Source organism: Phaenicophaeus curvirostris, chromosome 3, assembly GCF_032191515.1.
Source record: "Phaenicophaeus curvirostris isolate KB17595 chromosome 3, BPBGC_Pcur_1.0, whole genome shotgun sequence".
NCBI classification, from domain to species: domain Eukaryota; kingdom Metazoa; phylum Chordata; class Aves; order Cuculiformes; family Cuculidae; genus Phaenicophaeus; species Phaenicophaeus curvirostris.
This window is the reverse complement of record NC_091394.1, coordinates 43,296,764-43,322,593: the sequence shown is the minus strand read 5'-3', so window position 1 is coordinate 43,322,593 and position 25,830 is coordinate 43,296,764. Positions and strand designations below refer to the sequence as shown.

The following is a 25,830-nucleotide window of genomic DNA, read 5'->3' as shown; positions in this document are numbered from 1 at the left end:
TCCCCACCAAAAAAGTCAGCAAAGCAAAACCCCCAAACTCAAGCATTTTGTTCATGGTGCAATGAAATCCTTCTTAATTTTCTTCATTACTTGGGTTTGCCTTTTAATTACTGCAAAAAACTTTACTCCTGTCTGCCCCCTGCACCACATCCCAGGTACATCTATTTTTAGTTTTAAATCTCCTGAAGTGATATTCAGCCCCTTCCAGCCTATACTGACAAAGAGCCCACTGATCTCTTTCCACAAGCAATGCTTTGCAGGCTACCTTCTGTCCCAGTAAAAAAGTGACAACTGCAGTCTTTTTTAAAAGTCTCATGAATTAAATATTTTCTGACTAATCTCAAATGTATTCTTCAAAAATTTCTTCCTTGAGCAAGAGTCGGCTTTGATGAGAAAGCCTGGAAAAAGGGCTTTTCATGAAGTTAGGAGGGAGGGGTGAAATAACACTTTTCATGGAAACTATTAGAAATGCTTAGCTATAGAATCTCTATAGCAGACATACATGTACAGCTGCTGAGGTAGCACACAGGCAGGGTGTAAATCTTTGTAAACAGGCTATTAGACTTAGAGGATTTGTTGCTGGAAAGGGTGCAGTCCAAAATGTCCCTGTAGGCCACAGAATCTACGAGACAGCACAGCTCCCAGGTGTATGCTGCAATTTTTCTGTGACTGTTCTGTCCTGCTCATATCTTAAAACTTGCTTCAGTTTAAGTTAGGTTAAAATGGCCAGAGAAATGTCCTGTTCCATACACGAATGCATATCCTTGGCTATATAATGCTGGAAGGAAGGATGTTGGAGGTCAGGTTTAGTTGGAGAAGTAAGTGGAAGTAGTGAGTGGGTGGGTGGGGGGGTGAGGGGAAAGGGGAAGCAGGAGAAACTATGCCATCTGTCAGGGTACACAGCAGTTCAAGACAAGACTGGATAATAACAATGGTGGAGACGATGTGCAGCAGTAAGGGGTGTCCATCAATAAAGTAGGAAGATTTTGGCAATGGTCTGACAGGAAAGTCTACACGGAGTCAGATTTCAGAGCTAGAGCCCTGAATTGCAGTGAGTCACGCAGAGAGCCTGAGAGCTGCCTTTGTTCCACTTGTGTCTGAACGTTGGAGGAGAAACAGCAAGCTCCAGTTTTTATTAACTTCTTATTTTCATAAGCATAAAACTCATGTGTACTGACGTTTTCCTCATTTGAGGTCTTTCAGCTGACATTCAAAAAATGCTCTCATGGTAAGAACTCTCACTTCTAAATTTTACTTTTTCTTTTTCTTCCCGTTGTGTTTCTGTATTACACTCTGGTCTCATTCCTTCCCACCCTGCACCCCATTTTTTTTTTTGCACACTTGCTCCAGGCATGCCTGGTGGTCCTGGAACTTGCTGCTACTGCACTTTGGCTTGTCAATCCATGCTGGTCCAGCAGCTCAGATCATAGAAGGTAAGACATTTGCAAATCGTGTCTATAAGTTGAGAGTAAGGGTTAATTTTAGGATACACTTTCCATATAAGGAAAGAGACTCTACATTTCAGATCTTACTTTTCTCTGCTGCTTACTGTCCTTCGTTTCATATAGGGAAGCTGTGGCAAGTTAGGTGCTTAAATTACCATTCATTCTGGAAAAGGGAAAGTAAATACGTTGGTTATCTTAGCTGTAAGGTAACCTGCCTTTCTCAATATTTCTTCAGAGGATAATAATCAACAGAAAGTACTTGAAAGAAGTGGAGAATACTGAATGAACTTGGGTGTATCAAGTCAGAGAAAGGTAGCAGAAAGCAATTAGTATAGATGTATGTGTCGCTCTGGAGATAACAGGAATGCAACAGGCATGGTGTGAGTGCAAAGACACGGATCTGATGCTTGTTCCAGTGCATAGAGATTCCTTATGGGTAGTGTTTAGGCAAATTGTAATTTTCAGATCTCTTGAGTTAAATGTTTAGTTTCATCAGTTTTATGGACTTGCAGTGAAAAGTCTTTATGTAATTGCAGATCATATGTTCTTGTAACAGAGCCAAATCCCTCCGCTTCTCTGGAAGACATAGCCTCAAATTTAACTCAGTAGGGAGAATATTGATTTAAAAGTTTACATTTAATTTTGGGCAAACTGCAAAGGCTTCACATATTACTTCTCTATTATGAACCATGATAATTATTTCAAAAAGTTTTTTTTACTGTCTTATTAAAAGTAGTCAGAATTTGTTACATAAGTGACCCCTAGATAACTATGTGATTGAAGGGAAATAGATACTGCATGTGGGGACTTCAACGTTACTCAGACTGCTATTTTCCTTTTTATCTGACACTGCCACAGAATAGATGGTGCATCTAAAAGCCGAAGCCTTAGGTAGCTGTTTCAGTAGGAGAAAAAGAATCAGTTATCACTTACAAATGCTGTAAGTGCAGATGAAAAATGTGTAGTGCTGTATTGAAGACAATAACAAGTAAGGAAACAAACATGAACTAGCTATTAGAACGAGGAAAATGTTAATGTATGGCTGGATAGTGATAAAAATACAATGTATTGCATGTACATTGGAGATAAATCTGTTGCATCATGGCAGTGCAGTAAGTGACATCTAGACAGAGCTCACAAATTTTGGTACACAAAAGTTAATAAGCAGAAGCTCGTTAAAAGTACAAGTTCATTAAAACTTCAGTGATAAAAAGAACAAATATTTGTTTGACACACAATTTCTTTTTTTGGTGGACCTATGGCAGTTTCTATTACCTGAAGCTTTTGCTCTTTAAATATCCTACTATATGAAAGTCAGATCTGAGCTCAAAACTAGGAAAGAAAACCCCTATTGATACAGGACAGTTTCTTCCTGTGCAAAACCTTATTACTGCTGAAAGAACTTCTAAACTTGCCATGAATGAAGATCGAATAGTTATGCAAGTGTCCTTAGATCTCTGGAGATTTGGAGACTGCTCTAGTAACGTGTTCCTGTGTGATGGTCCTAGCCTAACATTCTTCCCTACTCTTTTGCCTGTTAATGCAGAAGTTCCTGTTCCCAAATGTTTGCTAATTTTTTTTAATTTACATGTGATTTTTAGATGCCTAACATAATAGGGATCTTATGCTTTCTATTCCACAATATCCGACTATGTTATAAGCAGTGTTTCCCTGATGCTTGGTTTAAATGTTTCCTTCTCCTGAAATCAGCTATTGAGTGGTACAAATAGGAATAATCTTGCCTTCTTTCTGGTGCTACAAATATGCAAACAATATAAATTCTCCCTGTAACTACTAAAGAGGAAAGAGGTATATATGTCAAAACTTTTAATCTAACTATTGGAGAAACAACTTCTTTTGTCCTTTTAGTGATAGAGTGCACATAAAGAAATTGTGTATTTAAGATGAATATGTTTGGAGGCGGGGGAGATGAATTGATCTTCTGGTATTCAGGCTTTTATCCAGTGTGCATTTTGCCACTGCATTTTTTAAGATTACTGCTTTCCAGGATTCTCCAGCCAATTGAATATCACTGCACTGCTTTTCTGATGGCTAACCTCTCCTCGGTCTCCCAGAGTAAATACTTATATCTCTAAATTCTTTTTTCTCTTTAAGAGACATTGTGAATGAGTAATCGTGGTTATAGAGGAATAGCATAGGTGCCTTCTTCTATACCACTGTACAGCCTATATGCAAAAGCAAAAAAATACAGAATCACAGAATCAGAGAATCACTAGGTTGGAAGAGACCCACTGGATCATCGAGTCCAACCATTCCTATCAATCACTAAACCATGCCCCTCAGCACCCCATCCACCCATGCCTTAAACACCTCCAGGGAAGGTGACTCAACCACCTCCCTGGGCAGCCTGTTCCAGTGCCCAGTGATCCTTTCCATGAAAAATTTTTTCCTAATGTCCAGCCTAAATCTCCCCTGGCGGAGCTTGAGGCCATGCCCTCTCGTCCTGTTCCCTGTCACTTGGGAGAAGAGGCCAGCTCCTTCCTCTCCACAACCTCCTTTCAGGCAGTTGTACAGAGCAATGCGGTCTCCCTTCAGCCTCCTCTTCTCCAGGTTAAACAACCCCAGCTCTCTCAGCCACTCCTCATAAGGCCTGTTCTCCACCCCTTCACCAGCTTTGTTGCTCTTCTCTGGACTCGCTCCAGAGCCTCAACATCCTTCTTGTGGTGAGGGGCCCAGAAATGAACACAGGATTCGAGGAGCGGTCTCACCAGTGCAGAGTACAGAGGGAGAATAACCTCCCTGGACCTGCTGGTCACACCGTTTCTGATACAAGCCAAGATGCCATTGGCCTTCTTGGCCACCTGGGGACACTGCTGGCTCATGTTCAGTTGGCTGTCAACCAACACCCCCAGATCCTTCTCCTCTGGGCATCTTTCTAGCCAGACTTCTCCAAGTCTGTAGCAATGCTTAGGGTTGTTGTGCCCCAAGCGCAGGACCCGGCATTTGGCCTTGTTAAACCTCATGCCATTGGTCTCAGCCCTGCGGTCCAGCCTGTTCAAATCCCTTTGCAGAGCCTCCCGACCCTCCATCAGAGGTGTCATCCAGCTTGGTGTCATCCAGCTTAGTGTCATCCGCAAACTTGCTAAGGGTGCACTCAGTGCCTTCATCCAGGTCATTGATAAAGACACTGAACAGGGCTGGACCCAGCACTGAGCCCTGGGGAACACCACTTGTCACTGGCTTCCAGCTGGAGTTAACTCCATTTCCCACCACTCTCTGGGCCCGGCCATCCAACCAGTTTTCCACGCAGGAGAATGTGCGCCTGTCCAGGTCAGAGGCTGACAGTTTCTCAAGCAGAATGCTGTGAGAAACTGTCTCAAAGGCTTTACTGAAGTCCAGGAAGACCACATCCACAGCCTTTTCCTCATCCAGCAGTTGAGTCACTTAGTCATAGAAGGCAGGTTAGTTTGGCAAGACCTGCCTTTTGTGAATCTGTGTTGACTGGACCTGATCACCCGATTCTCTTGCATGTGCTTCATGATAGCACTCAAGATCACCTGCTCCATGACTTTCCCTGCCACTGAGGTCAGGCTGACAGGCCTGTAGTTCCCTGGATCCTCCCTGTGGCCCTTCTTGTAGATGGGCACAACATCAGTCAGACTCCAATCAAGTGGGACTTCCCCAGTCTTCCAGGACTGCTGGAAGACGAGGGAAAGGGGTTTGGCAAGCACCTCTGCCAGCTCCTTCAATACTCTTTGGTGAATCCCATGTGGCCCCATAGGCTTGTGGGTGTCTAGCTGGGCAAGCAAGTCTCTAACCCCCTCCTCTTAGATCATGGGAGCCTCATTCTGCTCCTCTAACCCCTGGGTGTGTACAAAGAGGGAACAACTTTCCTTACTATTAAAGAGTAAGGCAAAGAAGGCATTAAGTACCTCAGCCTTTTCCTCATCCCCTGTCACTGTTGTTCCTTCCATGTCCAATAGGGAATGAATATTCTCCCTAGTCCTCCTTTTATTGTTAATGTTATTTATAGAAAGATTTTTTGTTATCTTTCACAGACTTGGCCAACCTGATTTCTAGTTGGGCCTTAGCCCTCCTGATTTTTTCTCTGCATGATCTCACTTCCTCCCTGTAGTCCACCCAAGACGCCTGTCCCTTCTCCCAAAGCTCATAGACATTCCTCTTCTTTTTGATGTCTCTCAAGATCTCCCTACTCAACCAACCTGTTTTTTCCCCTGCTGGCTCCTTTTCTGGAACACGGGGATGGCTTTCTCCTGAGCTGCTAGGATTTCCTTTCTGAAGAGCTCCCAGCCCTCATGGGCTCCCTTGCCCTTAAGGACTGTCTCCCCTGGGACTTTGTCAACCAGCCTTCTGAACAGTCCTAAGTCTGCCCTTTGGAAGTTTAATGTGAATGTTCTGCTAATCCCCCTCTTCATCTAACCTAGAACTGTAAAACCTATCATCTCGTGGTCACTTTGTCCCAGACGTCCTTCAACCGCTACATCCCCCACAAGGCCTTCTCTGCTCACAAACAGTAGGTCCAGGAGGGCAATTTCCCTTGTCAGCTCACTCACCAGTTGTGTGAGGAAGTTGTCTTCCACACACTCCAGGAACCTCCTAGACTGCTTCCTTTCTGCTGTATTGTACTTCCAAGAGATATCCAGAAGACTGAAGTCTCCCATGCGGACAGCATGTAGTGATCTTGAGACTCCTCCCAGTTGTTTATAGAAGAGCTCATCAGCTGCTTCGCCTTGGCTGAATATGTTGAGATGGTTTTGAGTTGGTTAAATAATGACAAGAAAATTTCTCATGGATTAAATTACTCACTGAGGAATGGGGAGGAGTAACGGTTTTCACAAACCTGAAGACAAAGCAGTGACCCTGACAGTTTAAAGGAGAAAAAGTTTGTCATCTTTGCTTTCACCAATCAGTCAACATCCTCAATGAGGTCTGGTGATCTTGCTTATTGGTATGCTATTAGATAACTATAGCCCTGTTTTCCTATTTTCCCCAATTTGGGGAGCACCAGACTGCAGAGGGGGGTGGAAGGTGCCTCAGCAATCCCCTCACACCCAGAAGAGGGGTTAAGCTCTGCCATGTCTTTGTGAGAGACATTAGAAAGATTAGTTAGAAAATGTTGATCAGTTTCCTGGTGGTAAAAGTGTCTTGTTCTTCTTGAGGAAATCATGTGATCACGGACAGCTCCTATAGAGAAGAAAGAAACAAAATGAAAGGATATTGGTAAGCATAGGAGGAGGGGAATTCAGATGGCAGTCTTTTAAATTGTTTGAGAAATTTGGGGGTTTAGTTTAATTTTTTAGTGAACTTGTATGATGTTGGGACTTCTGTTTTAGTAGAAATGTTGTTTTCATTTCTAAGTCCTAGAATGTCTGATTACTCCTTTCATTGTAAAATAGGACAGAGTATTTCACAGAATTATAGAATCATGGAATCACTAGGTTGGAAAAGACATTTGAGACCATGAAGTCCAACCATACCTGTCCACTACTAAATCATATTCCTAAGCAAAAGCCTTATATTTAAAATAATGAATTACTAATTTACAGTACCAGCTGAAACACCTTCTTGATCAAAATTACATATTTTTGGCTTGTTAAAATGTAGTTTGATACATCTTATGTAATTTGTATATCAAGCTATGTGTTGTGACAGAATGTAAAAAAGAATTGAAACATTTCATTCAGAATTTTAGAATTCTGTTGCATGTTCTGCAGATTGATGGGATTTGGTTGCTGTTTCAGGAAAACTCTTAAGAAACACTTAGGTCTTGCTTTGGAGTTAGACTGAACAGGAATTCTGGGATCTCAGCAGTTCCTGTGAGTTAGAATTCTGAGTTTTTACTTTGATGGAAGATTTTAGTGCCTTTCACTGCAACTAGTATTGCACAAGTACTTAAAGGTAAGGAATAATATGCCTTCTTCTGTTCACCAGTACAGTGTCATTTGAACTATGGAGACCTTTCGCAGTTTTTTTCCTTTCATTAAAATTATGCAGATATAGTTAGCTATTCTACTTAGTTTTGTGTGGCAAGGTTAAAGATGTGTTGATATCTTAATAAATTACTTCATCACTTCTCCTTTGCTTTTTTTTCCTTGTTGCTTTGCATTTTCAACCATAACTTAAAATAGGGAATAGAAGGTGCTCAGAACACAGTCCTGAACATGCTGATACCCAGATTGTGTAGAGAACTGAAGTTATAAAACCTGAATGTTAACCGTGTGGAATTCTGAATGATAGAGTTCCCCCCTATGACTTGCTCTAGCCTCTTGCAGAAGTCATATTTATCTTCCAGGCAGTTATCAGTGTTTTTTAACTTCTTGGCATTCTTTTGCATTCTAACTTCTTGCATGTCTTTAAGAAAATATTAAAAAAAATGTTTGAATGTATGTTCTTCTGGTGTTTGTATTATGTTTATGTGCCCTAAAAGGAGCTTTACAGATTTCTCATTGACATCTGGGTTTTATTATTAGCCACGCTGAACAGCACTTTCTTGCCCTAAGTAACATACTCAGCAATAGTTTACATAAAGTAAATACTTGTCTCTTTCCTTGGCTCTCTGTACACAGAATGGCTGCCGTTAGGCTGTTGACATAAACTTTGCACTCATGACCTGCTGAGTTTAATGGAGGAATCCTGAATGATTGGCTTTCATTGGCTGTTGATCAACTGGTGTGATTCATAAAGGCAGCTAGCCTGTGTTCCTCTTCACAATGAACCAACATGATAAGTGTAACTAAATATATATACACATGTAAAATCTTGTTTCTATCAAGTAATTACTGTATATGCTTTGAGTGTTAAATGTGTAGAATCATGCTGATGTATGTGGTGGTAGGGATGGCTCAGTGTGTTCTTCCCCAAGGCAGAACACAAGTACAGTAATGATGGTCTGTATGGAGCAGAGTATTTCATAAAGATAACTTAGATGGCACTATATCCTCTTGTACCAGACTGAGCATTTGGACAGCATCATTTGCACTTGAGTCTAAATTGAACAAGTCCCTGTGCATCTTTCAGAGGCATGTTCAGGCTGTTGCCAGGTGTTGTAAATGCTTTTAATGTGGAACTGAGTCTGATTTCATAGTTGATAAAATGCCTTAATGTAGTTAATTTACTATAGAAAATCAGCTGGGTTCATTTAGGGTCATCTGTACAAGTAGCTGAAGAGACTGATAACATCAGCAGAACAAACCTGATTTAGTAAATTTGTTCCATTTTGTCACTTTTCTAAATGGATTAGTTTTCTGTGTAGCACTTTCTACATGCTAATTCTCTTGGACAACTAACTACGTGTTTGCTAAGATATTCTACCACAACAGAAGATAGACTTGGCCTTCGCTGGAGGCCTCAGAATGTGAAACTGGCTGGGGTGGATATAGCATTATAATGTCTGTATTTATTTCCTCTCTGAATGTCCTTGTCATGCTGGAAGCCTGAAATATGCAGTGGTTTCCACAATTTGAACAGAACTTAAAATCTCGGTTGTGCCTGTATATACCACTAAATAGTGTTTGAAGGGCTTGCTCTGCTGATTGAGGCCATACTGAAAACTTCCTTTTTACGTTGTTTTATCTCAGCTGTAGACAACGCAACAGAAATAATGTCTTGTAAGAAGGCCTAACGTTCTCCTGAGTGTTTAAATACATATATTTCTGTTTGGTCACTGCCATGCCTATTCATAGATTTCCCACAGCTTTGTACTATTCCTCATTTTTCAATTTGTATTCTATGCAGCAACTGCAGGTAGTTCTGGTAGTACCTGCTAACACGCATGAGTTCATTAAAATGTTTCAACTATGATTTGTTTCTCACAGGTTGAGGACAATGCCTGATCCTAATGATCTAGTGTTGGGTTCTGAACCATTGCTCCTTGCTGTAGAAATGAATAGTTGACCGGAGAGAATGAGAAACAGTGCTTTTAATGCCTATGAGTTACCACAATACAGTGATTTAGGCTGTGTCCATAAGAACAGCCTTTGCTTCATTGATACAATCAGGTTAACACAGACACAAGCAGAGATTTCAGCTGTAAGCTGCCATTTCAGTAAATGATAAGAAGGGAAGATTTGATTTAATTATTTATGCCTGGGATATTCAAAGTGTTCCAAAGAATTTATTTCTTATTCTAACATGTTAATTTCCAAATCAAACACTTGTTTTGGATGCTGCCCTGCCTTTGGCTGTGATATCTTCCTCTTTCCTTTGGTGTGGAAGGTGTGCATTGGTTTAAGTATCTCTCATAGTGGGGTTTAACATTTGATGAAATTCACACATTAGCTTTGCAAGCTTATGGAGAGCCTTGGCTAGAAAGAGTAAACTGCGCATTTTGGTGACATCTAATGACTTCATTTCAGACACCACTAATGTTATTTATTTATTTCAGAGAGAATGTGTATTTACCACCACTATTTCTAAGCCACCAGACAATCTTTCCCATTTTGCCAACTCATTGAATTACAGCAGGCTTAAACCCCAACATAATTAGCCAGCAATTTGACTGTGGTGAACTCTGTCCATGTAACCCTCTCAGCTCCCGCTCCCAAACATGGAAAGTCATACACATTGCAGAGAGTAGAGTGCAGGTAGAATAATACTGAAGAATGAATAAAATGAGCAAACCCTAATTATAATGTATTTGCATATGAGAAACATTAAAGAACAGATGTATTATTTGGGATACCTTGTGGTGAGAAAACCTTGGAGAAAGTAGCAGATGAAGCTGAATGTGTCCTGCCAAAAAATTGCAGTATTTTGAATGAATATGTGTCTTGCAGTTCAGTCTGAGAAGAAGCAGTTTTTCTGAAAGGTTCTGAGAAGAACCAGGGTTTTCTGGTGGCATTGAAGTGTGCTTCATCCCAGACATTCAACTGATGGAGATCTGAAGCTGATAATAATGATTTAGTGATGAGATTTTAATTTGAACTGCATGGTCATTCATGTCTTTTGCTTCATCTTCAGTACAGAAGGTAGAACATTAATATATTTGGCCAGTTCATTATATGCCTGAAAATCTCTAGAGTCTTCTGACTTTGGATCTACCTCCACTGCTACTACTGAATCCACTTTTTGCATATATCAGTACCTACTGTAGTAACTTACAACTGTTAGGTAGCACCAACTTGTAGTCATATTTGTGGCATTTTCCACTTGATTTTTCAACAAAGTGCCATCGAAACGTCAGAGCCTATCTGTTACATGCATTCAGTTTCTGTTTAGGAAGTACTGTTTTATCGGACTGTATATTATAGAGTTCTGCTTAGGTAAACTGTTTACCTAGAAAACACTACATGATTTTTACAGTCTACAAGCTAAGAGATGCTAATTATGATCTAGGGAACATCAGTGGAAGAAGACCATCTGAAGCTCAAAATTACCTTCGAAGAATACAGAACTATCTCACTAAAACAAATCAAAAATGTCTTATAGTGGAAATAACTACCTGACAGCAAAATTACCTGAACGTCTTGGGGTAGATGAAGTTCCATAATTAAAAGTGATTCCTGCAAAAAATTTTAAGATTTTTTAAGTCATGAGCCTCATGGGAAAAAACAGGAATAAAGAAAGAGCAGATTTGTTTAGGATGGGAGAGGAGCTATGTATCTTTTCTAGACGTGTTATTCTCTCTTCTTTGATGATACCAAAGAGGCTGAACAAATGGCAATATGTATCAAGTCCTTTTTTCCCCACCATTGTATGTACACACTGCATCATAGTATGTTTGTTGTCTTAATTTGGTATCTAACGACTGTCATACTTAAGCATACATTGCATTGTACATTGTCTCTTGGAATATGTTCATTTAGAGTTGTTGGTGCTTGTCCCTATGTTCCTTTCTGCCCCACAGAAAACTTCGGCTCAGTACTGTTATGTTTTATCAGAAGGTATATCTTCAAAAGGCAAAGGGCTGTAGTGGACAATCAAAACAAAGGTATTAGTAGCTTGTTTAATTATTAGGCAGCAATGTGTATATGGTTGTCTACAAAGATATGTAGACTACCTATAAGAATAAAATAAGTAGTGGTGAAGAAAATGAGGTGAAAATTATGCAAAATCTAAGGCTTTTCTAGGAATCCTCTCATTTTTTGTTTTTTTAACATCAAAGTATCCATTGATCAGGCTCAATAAACCTCCTTACTAGTCCATTGGCTGCATCACAGAGTGAGGTGTGAGGAAACAGTGTCTCTCCACAGTATGGATCTTTATTTTTGCCGACTTTGGTTAACTACATACTAACTTTACACATTGCATCACTTCTATGACTGTGAGGCTTTTTAATTCTCAGAGGGCCAAAGTGTTAGCTTTTCTTAGTCTTCAGCTTTCCACAAGCTGTTCCAGTTCCATCTGTTCCAACACTTTGCCAAACCTACATAGCTCTTGAATTGGTAGGACTAACCACTCATCTACAATGAATACTCCAGAGTAGTACTGGCATTTTGTGGTGCTTGTGAGTGTGTGTATGTATGAATAACCCTTTCCTGCTGTTCACTTTAAAAAAAGAGGCAAAGATTTCCTCCTTTTCAGACTAGCTGTGAATGTGGTTTTATGTATGTAATTTCATTTTCTTTTTATTATGTCTCTAGTTTTCTTTCAGATGTAATTACAGGAAAGGTATTTGACACATGCAAGTTTTCTTAGCTGAAATAAACTATCTCTTGATCTAAATAACCTATCAATTATTGTAGTGAAATCATATTAATTAATTAACCACCTATCTGAAGTGGTTTGAAATCTTAATTATAGTTCTATAATATATGATATATTAGTGTATAATTGCATTGGGTTTTTTTAACAAACAATTCTTGACTGAACTCAAAATACTGCTAAGATGGCCTTATATTGTAATCAAGGCCTTGGTTCTACATGTGTATTTCTTGCCTTTTTTTTTTTTTCTGGAACAGTGATAGTGAAATGTAGCTCCATCACGAAATGGAAATCTGACAAATAAGTGTCTTATGGCAATCTCCTGGCCCAGAGACGTGATAAATGGGAGTAGGGGTGTGGTGTTCAGTAGAAATCTAAACATGCTTAAATTATAAGGGATCCATTGTAAGCTGAAAAATAAATAAATTACTAGTGACTTAAGTATTGTAGCTCCTTTTTACAGCTCTTACGGAATTTCAAAGCATAGAACAGAATTGTAGCAAAGCTGTAACTGTTTTGCCCACACTAACTTTGAATTGTCCAACAAGAAGGTTTTCGTAATTTCTCTTCAAATACTTATTTCTTTTCAGAAAGTTAGCTGTTTCCATATCTATTAGTGTTGATTTTTCTTTCTGAAAAAAAGACATAACCAGTGGAAACGTCTGGTACTTCAGGTAGGAGTTAATGCAGACACCCCTGATTATTTACAGTATGAATATTAAATGAATGCTTACTTAGCAGCTCTATGGGATACTGATATTTGTATCGTAGATACCCTGTTTCAGATATATTGTTGCCATACATGTTGTAGAATTGCCATAAAGACAGTTTGGAAGAAATAAGTGTCTCATTTAGCTTTTATACAGTCAGCAGAAAAAAAAACTTTATTACTTAATGTATTACTTGGTACAACCATCTGAAGGAACTACGGAGAAAGATACATTATCTACATGAATATTTTGTCTTGCAAACTATTCTGTGTATAATTACAATACCGCAGACATATACTGAAATGTTTTGGAATAGTAACTAAGTATTTGACTATCCCTGTGTGATGTGTTTATAACTTTGACATAATGAACATACATATATTTATTATAATATATTTTTATACATTTATTTATATTTTTATTTGAAAATATTTTCCCCTTGTCTGACTGTTTAGCTCTGCTGTGTTTTCTCTTCCTTGTGGATGAATCATTAAACGCAGATCAGTGCAACAATGCAGACCAAAATCCATGATGGAAAAGTCACATAGGACAGTCTATTAGAATGACACCATCATCCAAGTGATTGGTATGTAGTATTTATTTCCTTATCAAGGAAACAGTCAACTATGTGTCTCAAGCTCCTTTTGGCATTCCAGAAGGAGCAGACTTTTCATTCAGAAACGAGAAGAGGTGGAGAGTCATTCAGCAGTCCTCTCAGCATCCTCATGCATCCGCACAAGGATCAGGGAGGATCTCAGTCCTAATTGCTGTGACTGTCCTAAGTTCAAGTGAATCACTTTAACAGGCCCCAGATGATTCTATATATACTCTACAATGGTCATGACACAAGGAGGTCTCAACAGCCAGATTGCTTTTAAGTTGTAGGAAAAGCCTAAAGATTGATGGTCACCTTCATGTTATTTGGGGATTTCCCAAAAACTTTGGAAACTTAAAGCATTCTCCACCTGAAGACAAAACTTTTACTAAGCAGCTAGAGCAGGCTGGACTACATAGTATGTGCACCTGACATCCTCTTCCTCTCCTTACTGGTACATTGCCACTTTGTCAGCTGCTCTTTTTCAATATTCTATTACTGTTGACTTGTAAACCTTAAGTTTCTCTTGTAAACTACTTGAGCTACCTCTGTCTCAACAAGTTTCCACTCCTGGAAAAAGTGATGATATGGGCCCCGTCAGTACTATGTGGATAGTTACAGAGCTGATAGAGTCAGACTCTTCTCAGAGGTCAAAGCAGAGCAACAGAATAAGTAACTGTCAAAAATTGCAACACAGGAAATATTGATTGAGAAGTGGAAAAAAAATTCTTCACCTTTACAGCAGTTAAGTTCTGGAAGAAGTTATTGAGAGAGGTTGTAGGATTTACATCCTAGCAGGTATCTTTAACATGACTAGACAGAGCTCTAAGCAAACTGATTTTTTAGGTTAGCCCTGTATTGAGCAGTAGATTGGACTAGATGACCTTTAGTGTGCCCTATTTCTTTCAGTGGTTTAAAATAAGATACTTAACACCTTTGTGAGTGTCATTCTCAGTGACTTGCCCATGATCACAGAAAAGGGCAGTTAAAGACTGGAAGAGTGAGTATAGGTGATGCTATAAGATCGGGATCATGCTTGTCTGTCTTAATCCACTGCTATGAGAGGCTTGTTATAACAAATGAGGGAGCTGATAGGCTACTAACACTAATTCAGCTGCCAGTAACAATAAACTCAGTATTTGTATGGAATCAAATACCCTTTTTCCTCTTTACATATTTCTCTAAAGATGGGTCAAATAATGTACACCCTTCCTTTTCCATTTTCTGTTTTCCCTTTCATCTTTCCCCTTCTCTGTTCTTCCTTCTCCCTTCTCCTCTTCCTCCTTCCATTACCTTTCCATTTCCCTTTCTTCTTTTGTTTTGAGGTTCTGTAAAATGCTTTTGGGAAAAAAAAGCAAACAATAAACCAAAATTAAAATCAAGCGAACAAAATCCAAACCAAACCAACCCCCAACTTGGAGCAGAACACAGGAATATGTTACTGTAACCCTATGACTTCTCACCTTTCCTCATGATCTTGATGATCATGAGGCTGACTAAACAATGCTCTTGGCCTCCCTTCTTAGGAACTGGAGGACAGAGGTGGAGGAATTTTGAGATGTTAAATGCTTGTTCGTTCTCTGTCCTTTCAGGGGCTCATGGTCATGCATACGATAACAATGTCAAACTCTGTGGTCCATCCTTCCCTGCAGCTGTTGCACCCTGCCTCAGAATGACCCTGTTGCAGTGACTGTAGCATTAAACCACTCACAGGAAGGCAAGTCTTTGGACATATGCTTATTATAATGTCAGATCCACAAGCTCATGTCAAGTCCATCAGTCTGCCCCAGAAGGATTTAGTAATCCATTCATTTGTTGTCTGTTAATCTGTACCATTGTTTCATCACGGATCATATTTGCTGCTCAGCAGCATGATGCTGAATAATCCTGATACATGAAAATTATCCTCCTCTTTCCATTGTAGCAGAGAAGTAGAAAGGACAGTACCTTAAGAATGCGGAACTGGAGCCATCTCTTTTCAAAAGAATGATTATATTAATCTAACAACATAATTCATGTTTCTGTAGGTACAAGAAAATTTTTATACCAAATGTTTTTAGCTTTTCTGCCTAGTGTCTGTTATTTTGGAAGAGCCGGAAGATCTCTGAGAGACAGAATAGCATGTGTTTCTTGAGAATCTCTTGCCGTGGGAGGCAAAAAAATGGCTTTTGAAGTTTTTTTACTGTGTCTGACAATACCCAGTAGCCTTCTAACTTCAAAACCTGAAGTATTTCAGAGATCAGTTTTGTCTGTGTTTATGATGTCCTTATTTCATGCCAAGGGACTGACAAAGTCCGTTGTAATAGAAATTTATTAAACTAGTTCAGGAATTGCATACTGTAATGTCCAGATTGTTCAGAGAGAAATTGTTATTTATAACTGCTTGCAGCCTGCTTTTTCTCCACATTAAGGCATTTTATGCTACAACTAGCTGTTTAAATATATAGTTCTGTGTATGTAAAACATTGACAATTTACTTTTAATCCTGGATCTTTCAAAAGAAGCTACTTGCTGCTTTCTGAACACAGGATTGGTACTGGCTTCTTTTCTACCTGATTATTTTGAATTCCATCCAGGTGAATGCAGTTTTGCAGTACTTGAGTGTAATGCTTCTCAAGAAAGGTCAATTGCAACGCATTGAGTAAGATACAGTACATTTTATTTTCTTAGACATTTCTCTAACACCTCTAACTGCTGTCTATAAACCAAGACATTTGTGAGAGGGGGATGCTCCATGTACCCCAAATGAAGGCATACAAGTGTTATACAGAGAGTAGCAGCTGATCTACTAACATTAGTGAATGAAAACTGTTTCTGGATACCTGACAACTTTTAATAATTTTTGGTTGCAGCAGATGGTCTCCAGTTACTCACTAAAGGAAATTAACTTTTTTTTGTGCTAATAGTGGTAGTTCTCCCACTCTCCTTCATCAACACTTATGTGGATTAACTGAATGCTAACATGAATGGAAAGGACTCTAGTTTTAAATTCTGCAAGGAATACAGTTCTTGTTCCTCCAGGCACAAGCTGACCGGTGAAAAGATGTGAGGATTTTGCAAGATTTGAAGGATTTAGGTTTCCCTGTGAGCAGTCTATTCTATAATTGCTCATTTTGGATTTTGTTATGTGTTTTGGATACCAGCCATCCCAGAAGATTGAAGCAAACAGATGTGAGACAGGAAACGGGTGTCTTCTTTGCTAAAAGCATATGACTCATGGTGTACAGAAAATAGCTGCTGCATGCTGAGGCTGTGCTAATGTTTTTATTTACCTGTTTTCTTTCTGTTGTGGAGCAAATTTGGTCTAATTATCATTAGATATTGAAATTACTCCAAAGCCAAGGCAAACTTGCTCTGATTAAATATAAAGCTTTTTAGCTTGTACTTTTGCCTTCCTTAAAAAGGCTTATGTTTGCCTTGTTTACAAGTTCCATTCTGGAAAGATGGCAGAAGCAAGAGTGAGCTGAAGAAACAACTTTCTGTAGATTTAGCCATTACTCTAGACAAAAGTCAGCATTTTAATTCCTTTGGCAGTTCCGGCACACTCTTAAAAATAAAAACAATTTTGTGGGGGTTAATGTAAAGTGAAACTTTGACATTTTCCCAACATTACCCCACTACCCTCACTCAATTTTGAAATGTTACTGAGCCTTGGAAACCTGTTCTAACATCTCCCAATTCAGTTGTGGTTCCTGAGAGTCAAACTCCCAGCTCTGAGGCAGTCACAAGATGCAGAGAGCTCAGAGGGGCTACCAGCCATAGAAGTCCTCCCCATGATGTGAGAAGCATTTTATTTGAGTCTTCTGGGAATGCTGGCTCAAAGGTGAGGAAAGGTTGGAAACGTTCAGTAGGCACTGGGGTGAAGCAGGCACATTTGTGTCAAGAAACTGTTTGAAAGATGGCTTCACTTCACAGAAATTGGAGGTTGTCCAACATAGTTCTGAATGCCTTATAAAAATCGGTATGAATTCCACAGATGAATATGCATTTCCTGCTGTACTGAACACAAAATTTTTGACACATACGACATCTTTAACAAGGCTAGGAACCTAATAAGAACTGTTAATATTGAAGGGACTTTTACAGAATCTCTAAACCCCAGAAATACATTTTCAATGGCCTTTTATGGAGAGATTGTGAATTTGGTGCAATATTTTGTTTTCAGAAGTCCTGATAAAAGTTTGGGCCTTGAGGAAGAAAGGAGAAAAAACTGTCTTAAACTACAAACTTTATAAATATTGAAGGGGAATTTGATTTGACCACTCTCAAGTTTTTCTGTTTCTACTACCTGCAGTCAAAATCTGTCTCATGAAATTTGCCAGGTAACTGATTCCTTGTGTTTAGGCAATAATAACCTTAAAGTTAATTAGAAGTCTGTGAGATGTCTCTCTGTCTTTCTTCTAGCTGACTTATATAGGAAGTGTGAAATCCTCTGTAGTGGGAGGGGGTTTATCCCCTTGGTCACCATCTTGCCACTCCATGACCCAGGAGGGGTGAGGAGAGCAGTTATCAGTGAAGACTGAGGCAAAAAAGTTGTTAAGTACCTCAGCCTTCTCCTTGTCTGTTGGTACATGGTCACCATTCCCAACCATTAGTGGGGGTACATTCTCTTTAACCTTCCTCTTTTGATTGACGTACGTATAGAAGCCCTCCTTGTTAGTCTTCACTTCCCTTGCCGAGTTCAGCTCCACCTACGCCTTGACCTTCCCGACTTCCTCCCTACACAACCGGTCAGTGTCCCTATACACTTCCCAAGTTACCTGTCCTTGCTTGCACTGCCTGTGTAGTTCCCTCTTGCTCTTCAGTTTAACCAGCAGGTCTCAACTCAGTCATGCAATGGAATGCTTTGAATTGGAAGGAACCTTAAAGATCATCTAATTCCAACCCCAGCTTCTGATCTCAGCTTCCTGGGATTGTGCCTACAAAAATTAATAGGATGGAAAATGCTCAGCAAGCAAAGCTGAACAAATGCTTAAATGTTTGTAGTATTAATATTTACCATGAAATTAACGGCAGGGAATTTCATAGCACTCCAGGGGCCTGAGACATCTTCCATGTTTGTTTTGTACTTCAGTTCCTACTCATCCTGCTTTCCTATCCTTTGCTGCTTAAATCTCCCTCTCACCCTCATGTACTTTCCTACAGATAAATTTTTAAAGTGTCTTCTTCAAAAGAGATGGTGTCTACCACTCTACCACTCTTCCAAGATTTTTTTAAAGGATTTTACTTCCTTAGGAAATCACTAGAACCATTTCTTGACTTCAAGTGCATGCATAAAAATTTGTGCAATGTGGTCTTGAAGTTCTTAGAGCAGACTTGTTACCTCCTAGTAACTTTTAAAATGCCAATAACATTCACAGCAATGCATCAGTGAGCAATGACAGTTACAAAACATGATTGTCCACATATAAAGCAAAATCATGAAAATGCAGGTTGGAAAGAAAAGAACTATGAAGATCATCTATTCCATCTTCCCACTCAAAGAGATCATCATTACTACATCAAATCACCTTTGATGTTGTTGGGTTAGCCTTGAACTTCCTAGATGTGATGCACTTCTTTGGAGATAAATGTTTTCGCACTTCTGACTGGGTGGACATTGCTTATAGTCTGGCAATCGAAAGCAAAACACAATGCTTCCTGGGAAGATGATCCTGCAAGCAGCACTGGCAACATTATACTCTTCTGTGTACACTGTTACTTAGTTCAGCCCTGAATCCTGACCAGATTCCAGTCACTGGAGTCTGTAGCTAGAAGGGTTTGTGCTGTGTGGTCAAGGAAGAAGCAAGAGCTCTACCTACTTTTATAATACTGCCTTCAGTAGTTGAAGAGAAAGGAATGTAACATAAACTTATATTTTTATATACATAAATTAACTATTTTAAGGGTCTACTTTTAAAATTATGTTTTAATTGTACATTCCTACATTATGTACTTATTCCACTGGCAATAGAAAACAGTTTGTTGTGAAATACATGTCTGGAGAGTATATTAAATAAGCATAGAATTCTGACTGCTCTTGTTTCTAAATATGGTTTGCAAAATCTATGCTTAAAAAATATGAGAGTTATTAAATGTTATTCTAAAATAAATAGTTTTACTTCTCATGGCCTCTCCTAACCCTTAGCGTTCTGGGGACAAATTAAGTGGAGCTGCACAAAAAAAAAAAGTTAAAACATGGCAGTGGTTGATTTTTTTAAAGATCTGCACCTAGAAAAATGTCTTTCACAAACAGTGAATCCAGACAGCTGTAATTCAAACAGTAACTCCATTGATCAATGCATGGAATGAAAGAAATTCTTATGGAATGTGGGAAAATGTAGAAAGAGAAAGGTCCATGTATAGAAAACAGTCCAGTAGTGTGTGCTTTGAAAAAATACCTTTTATTTTGTAATAGTGTTTTAGCTGTGATGCTGAAAGAGGCATTAAGGATAAAGATGATACATTTAGCAGATGATACTTTGATGAACTTTATTTTGAGTGCTAAAAATCGTTTAGAAGCTAAGCAATGAATTCCCATTCATTTTCACCTTTAAAATCGAGACTTATAAGGAAATTTTAAAACTGCTGTCAAGAACATAGCTATAATATATATATGATGAAATTACAAAGACATGAAGAAAAAAGTGGAGAAGGATCATGTTTAGGCATACAGTTAGTCTGCTTCCTCTCTCAGCTTGGAATCATCTTGGAAATTAAGTAGAAAAATGAGCCGAGTATTCAAATGTAGTTTCAATTTACCTGTCCCTAGCTCTACATTTCCACAAGATGAAACTAGATTTGTTCCATAAAGCATTGTTTCTTTTCTGCAGTGGAGGATGTTTAGTTCACTGAAGAGAGCGAACTCTGAATACATTCCTAGTGCATCAATATCGAAATAATGGAGTTATATGTGTAATGTATAAATTCTCTGTGGACCTGATTAGCTTTCATAGTTTTCAACAGAAAAAAATTTAAATAAAAGACTGATAATCTGCCAGCCAAGTAGAACAATTTCAGTAGTCAGTACTCAGTCCTCCAATTGGGGTGAAGGATTTATAATTCCACATAGAAGTAGGTGAATTAAACATAATTATGATATTGACCAAACAGGCTGTGTATTAATATCAAAATATGGTTTGGAAATAAAGATAAATAAATACGCATACCAGGCACTACCTTTTTTTTCTTACTGTGCTCCTACACAGGAAACACTGATATATGTTTTAAAAGTCAGAGTGTGAGCAGGTGGATGATCTCCTTAGCCTGGTGGCAGAGCTGTGAGTGGAAGTAGAGAGGCTAAGGAGCATCAGGGAATCTGGGCAAGAGATAGAGTGATGGAACCACACCCTGAACTCCCAGATACAAGAGCAGAAACAGCCACTGGAAAAAGCTCCTGATGAAAGGGATCTGATGTCCTCCCCATATTTGGATGTAGGCAGGGGCTTAAAGGGATGTAGTGAGTGGAAGCAAGTCCATCAACGGGGCAGAAAATGAAGCCCTTCCTTGCCCACGCCTCCCCAGCTGCCTCTGCACAACAGATACAAGACTCTAGATATGGAAGACAGACCGGAAGAAAATGTGGGTGATGACTGGTCTACATCAGAGCAAAGACCGAGACCATAGAATCATAGAATAATCAGGTTGGAAGAGACCCACCAGATCATCGAGTCCAACCATTCCTATCAAACACTAAACCATGCCCCTTAGCACCTCATCCACCCATGCCTTAAACACCTCCAGGGAAGGTGACTCAACCACCTCCCTGGGCAGCCTCTGCCAGTGCCCAATGACCCTTTCTGTGAAGAATTTTTTCCTAATGTCCAGCCTAAACCTCCCGTGGTGGAGCTTGAGGCCATTCCCTCTCATCCTGTCCCCTGTCACTTGGGAGAAGAGGCCAGCACCCTCCTCTCCACAACCTCCTTTCAGGTAGTTGGAGAGAGCAATGAGGCCTCCCCTCAGCCTCCTCTTCTCAAGGCTAAACAACCCCAGCTACTCCTCATAAGACTTGTTCTCCAGCCCCCTCACCAGCTTTGTTGCTCTTCTCTGGACTCGCTCCAGAGCCTCAACATCCTTCTTGTGGTGAGGGGCCCAGAAATGAACACAGTATTTGAGGGGCGGTCTCACCAGTGCCGAGTACAGAGGGAGAATAATCTCCCTGGACCTGCTGGTCACACCGTTTCTGATACAAGCCAAGATGCCATTGGCCTTCTTGGTCACCTGGGCACACTGCTGGCTCATGTTCAGATGGCTGTGAATCAATATCCTCAGGTCCTTCTCCTCCAGGCAGCTTTCTAGCCACTCTTCCCCTATCCTGTAGCACTGCACAGGGTTGTTGTGTCCCAGAATTTGGCCTTGTTAAACCTCATGCCATTGGTCTCACCCCAGCGGTCCAGCCTGTTCAGATCCCTTTGCAGAGCCTCCCTAAACCAGAACCACTCCCCACCCCCTGTATTTACTACAACAGCCATGAGGAAGAAAAGGTGAGTCATAATTGTAGGAAACTCCCTGCTGAGGGGAACAGAGGGTCCAATATGTTGAGTAGACCCTACTCACAGGGAAATCTGCTGCCTCCCAGGTGCCCATGTAAGGGATATTGCTAGGAAACTTCCCAGTCTGGTTAAGGCCCTTAGACTACTACCCATTACTGCTGCTCCATGTGGGAGATAATGAAGCAGCAATACATAGTCCAAGGTTGATTAAAATAGATTTTAGGGCCTTGGGACGTCTAGTGAGGGATTTTTTCCCTCCCTCCTTCCAGTTATGGGTGGCGACAGTGTAAGTATCAGACAGTCCAGTCTGTTAACAGATGGCTCTGTGGCTGTGCTCACTGTAATAGCTTTGGGGTTTCTGACAAGTGATGGCCTACAAGGCAGCAAGTTTACAGGTATCAGATGGGAACCACCTTTCTCAAAGAGGGAGGAGGGTCTTGCTTCGGAGCTTGCAGGGCTCATTGACTAGATCTGAAGTGGGAGAGGGATAATATCAAGCTTGCCTAGGACAAGTGGTGGGAGGACACGCAATGGTTGGAGGGATGGGGTGCTGGTATGGGCCCTCCACCTGCTGACCCGGGGCATGCTGGGGATGCCATGGCACAGCTGAAGTCCAGTGGAGATGAATGTGAGGCTCCTGAGGTAGTAGGTGCCGGGAAGGAAACTTCTACAAAGCAACTAAAAGGAAATAAAGAATCTTCCACTAAGAAGGCAATGTGGCCAACAGCCCAGATGAAATACCTCTATACAAACTGGAGAAGGACTATTTACAAAGGTTTGTAGTGATAGGACTAGGGGGAATGGCTATAAATTGGAGAGCAGATCTTATAGCGACCTTCCAGTACCTGAAGGAGGCCTACAAGATGGGGAGGCACTTTGTAAAAAGGGCTAGGGGGAATGGCTATAAATTGGAGAGGAGCAGATTTAGACTAGACATATGGAGGATTTTCTTCACTATGAGAGTGGTGAGACACTGGAACAGGTTTCCCAGGGAAGTTGTGGATGCCCCATCCTTGGAAATGTTCAAGGCCAGGTTGGATGGGGCCTTGAGCAGCCTGATCTTGTGGGAAATGTCCCTATCCATGGCAGGGGGGGTGGAATTAGATGATCTTTAACGTCCCTTCCAACCCAAAATGTTCTATAATTCTATGATTCCATGATTCTATGTTACTTTTTCAGTTGTCTGTGGAGGACATGCTTTTTTTTCACTTTTTTTTTGGTGTATTATTCCTCTGTGTTATGTCCACTGTTTTTTTTCTTCAAGAGAGTAAACCACAGCTGTTTCTACTCAAAGTGTCCCATATCTCATTGTTGCTATTTGAGTGCAGTAACCATGCTGGAGAATTAGTCTTGTATTTTCATTCTGTCCTACTATTGGACTAAGTACAAATACAAGGGCTTGTTAAAGACTTGTCTTAATGGAAATAAATGAACAATAAATATCCAATCTTTAGTCTGAGATAGCTGTAGCTGCCACATAGGCAAAGCCGGATCAAGCAGCATAAGGCCTTGCTATTGGCAAACACTTCACTGACTGCTTCAAAACTGGACTGAACAGCACTTGTTCAGGAAAAATAAATCTGTTACTACATACTGCTTTAATGTTTATGGGAATTCCAGGGAGGTTTCATAGTTTGAATGATTTGTCTCACTTGTGCATTTTGGATCATGTAGTCCCACAAGGAAAATTTTTATCATTATAAAGTCATAACTGGATAATTTAAATTTAAAGAAAGTTGTGCACGCATATGTACGCAAGTATCTCAGCAGCAGAGTACATACTTCTAGGCTTTTGGTGCATCGTCCTGCTGTCATGAATAACTCCCTGAGCAGTCTGGCAGTTTGATAGCAAGAGTTACTCAGTCCTCAGTTTTAAGGCTACTTCTCCTTAGTGACATCAAAGTCAATCAGTGACTCTCTTCGCTATGACAAATATTTTGACATTAAGGCATAAGAAAAAAATGGGAAAAATAAATACTTTAAAATCTATTCATTGATACTTTCTGATAGAAATAGATCACTTTTAACGCATATCAGTATGTGGCCTACCTTGACCCCTTTTCACCTTTTTTGTCTCTCAAGAATTTAACTTCCTCTCCTGTAAAGTGTTGTGTTTGGATACTTTCTTTCCCTTTGTTTTTCAAGACACTTGCATGGTTGTTACCATCAGTTCTAAATAGACGTAAAGGGTGAAGGAACTTTAAAGTTAAGCTTGTTCATCTGTTGTAACCCTGTCTTTTGGTCACAGAAGCACAGGATGTTCTAGGTTAGAAGGAATCGCTGGAGGTCAACTGATACAACTCCTGTGTTCAGCTAGGGCCACCTATAGCCTGTTGCACAGGGTCACGTCCAGACATTTTTTTAATATCTTCAAGGATGGAGACTCCACATTCACCTGAGTAAGCCGTGCAAGTGCTTGGTCACCCTCACAGTGGAAAAATATCTCCTCATGCACAGAGAAAACATTTCAGTTTGTGTTCCATTTTGTGCTCCTTGCCCCTTTTCTGGTCCCTGGGAACCGTTGAAAAGAGCCTGGATCCATCTCCTTTGCTCTCTACCTTCCAGTATTTATATACATTAATAAGAATATAATAATAAGGTCCTATGACTCAGGCCATTGACACCCCTTTGAGAAAGTTGCTTCTACTAACTTCAGAAATATGTGGTTTCAAAGCACCCACACTCTCTTTTCTCCAGCCAGATTTCCTGCAGAAAACACGTATGTATAGATTAAAGTATGTATTTATGTAAAGAAGATCTTTCTGGTTCTTTCTTACTTAATCTTCCTTTGCTTTCAAAGAAGCCTTTGCCACAATAGGAAGTCTTTGACACTATGGCCAAACAAATGGACGAAGTTACCACTTTCTCAAAAAGTGCTTGTGCAGGCAAGGAAGAGGAAGGGCAATGGTGAAAATGCCAACCCTTTTTTGGCCGCATCTATCATGTTGCCATTCAAATACAGCACTGTTTCATAAATAGATTGGTTGTTATTAACAGGGTGCTGTCATGAACTGCATTACTAAGCAGCTATTACTTTTAGTAATTAATACCTTTTACTATTAAACATCAAAAATTACAAAGCAAGACAGGAGTGAAAAAACAGTGGCAGTATTGTTGGTATTTCTTTTGAACAGTTTTTCCTCTGAGTCAGAATGTACATCTTTCTGCTGGAACCCTTTCAGACAGGCATGCATCCCTCCACTGGGACACAAATCTAGATTTCTACTTACTTTTTTTCAAAAAATGGTCATTATTTTCTTGCTTATCAGAGTTGACTAAGTCACTTCAGGTCACCGCGGATGTTCACATACCAGATATGAAAGTGTAGCCAAATACATTAACATTTATGTGACTTTGGCTATGAGGTCATGCAAGAAAACCACATAATTTCAGTTGCAGAAAGATATATCCTGTCAGATCCAAGATAAATGTCCTGCCTGTTGAATCCAAAGTTATGTAGTTGCATTCTGCAAGTTCAAATAATTTTGAGATTTTTTTTTTACTTTAAAATAACATAAACTCCACCTACAAAAGACCCTACAGGCTTTATCAGTTAGTTCCTTGGTGTTATTCCAACGCAAGCGACAGAGCTGCCAGATAGACCACTGGGAACTGACCTGGCTCACAAGGAAGTTAATCTTTATGGAAAAGTTCTTTAAGAGGTTGTGGGGAAATGGACATTTTCCATCTCTGCATTGTAAAAGTCAATGTTCTGGTTATACCTTCTACTTTCAGCTGCAATAATAATGTAAAATTGCACTTCATGTTTCTATGGGACATACTTAGCACTTAAACAAGAGGATATGATTAAACAACAGGGTGATGAAATAACTGATGAATAAAGCTTTGATTTTACCATCAACCATGTGTTTCTACATTTGCAGAATCTCAGTTACGGTAAGCTTCTATATTAAGTAAAACTGTCATAGCTGTACTGAAAGCAACAAAACTACCATAGTTCACTCCATCTGAAAATTAGTTACACT

At 39.8% G+C, this 25,830-nt stretch overlaps 1 protein-coding gene across 1 annotated transcript in view; it reads left to right on the top strand.

Annotated features, from left to right (window-relative positions):
- Positions 1-951: 951 nt before the first annotated feature.
- COL15A1 (collagen type XV alpha 1 chain) overlaps positions 952-25,830 on the top strand; it is a 119,374-nt gene continuing 94,495 nt past the window's right edge. Inside the window, exons 1-2 of the mRNA XM_069853840.1 lie at positions 952-1,228; positions 1,351-1,433. Of these exons, the coding sequence (XP_069709941.1) occupies positions 1,218-1,228; positions 1,351-1,433 (94 nt within the window). The 5' untranslated portion in view covers positions 952-1,217. The remainder of the gene's footprint in view (positions 1,229-1,350; positions 1,434-25,830) is intronic.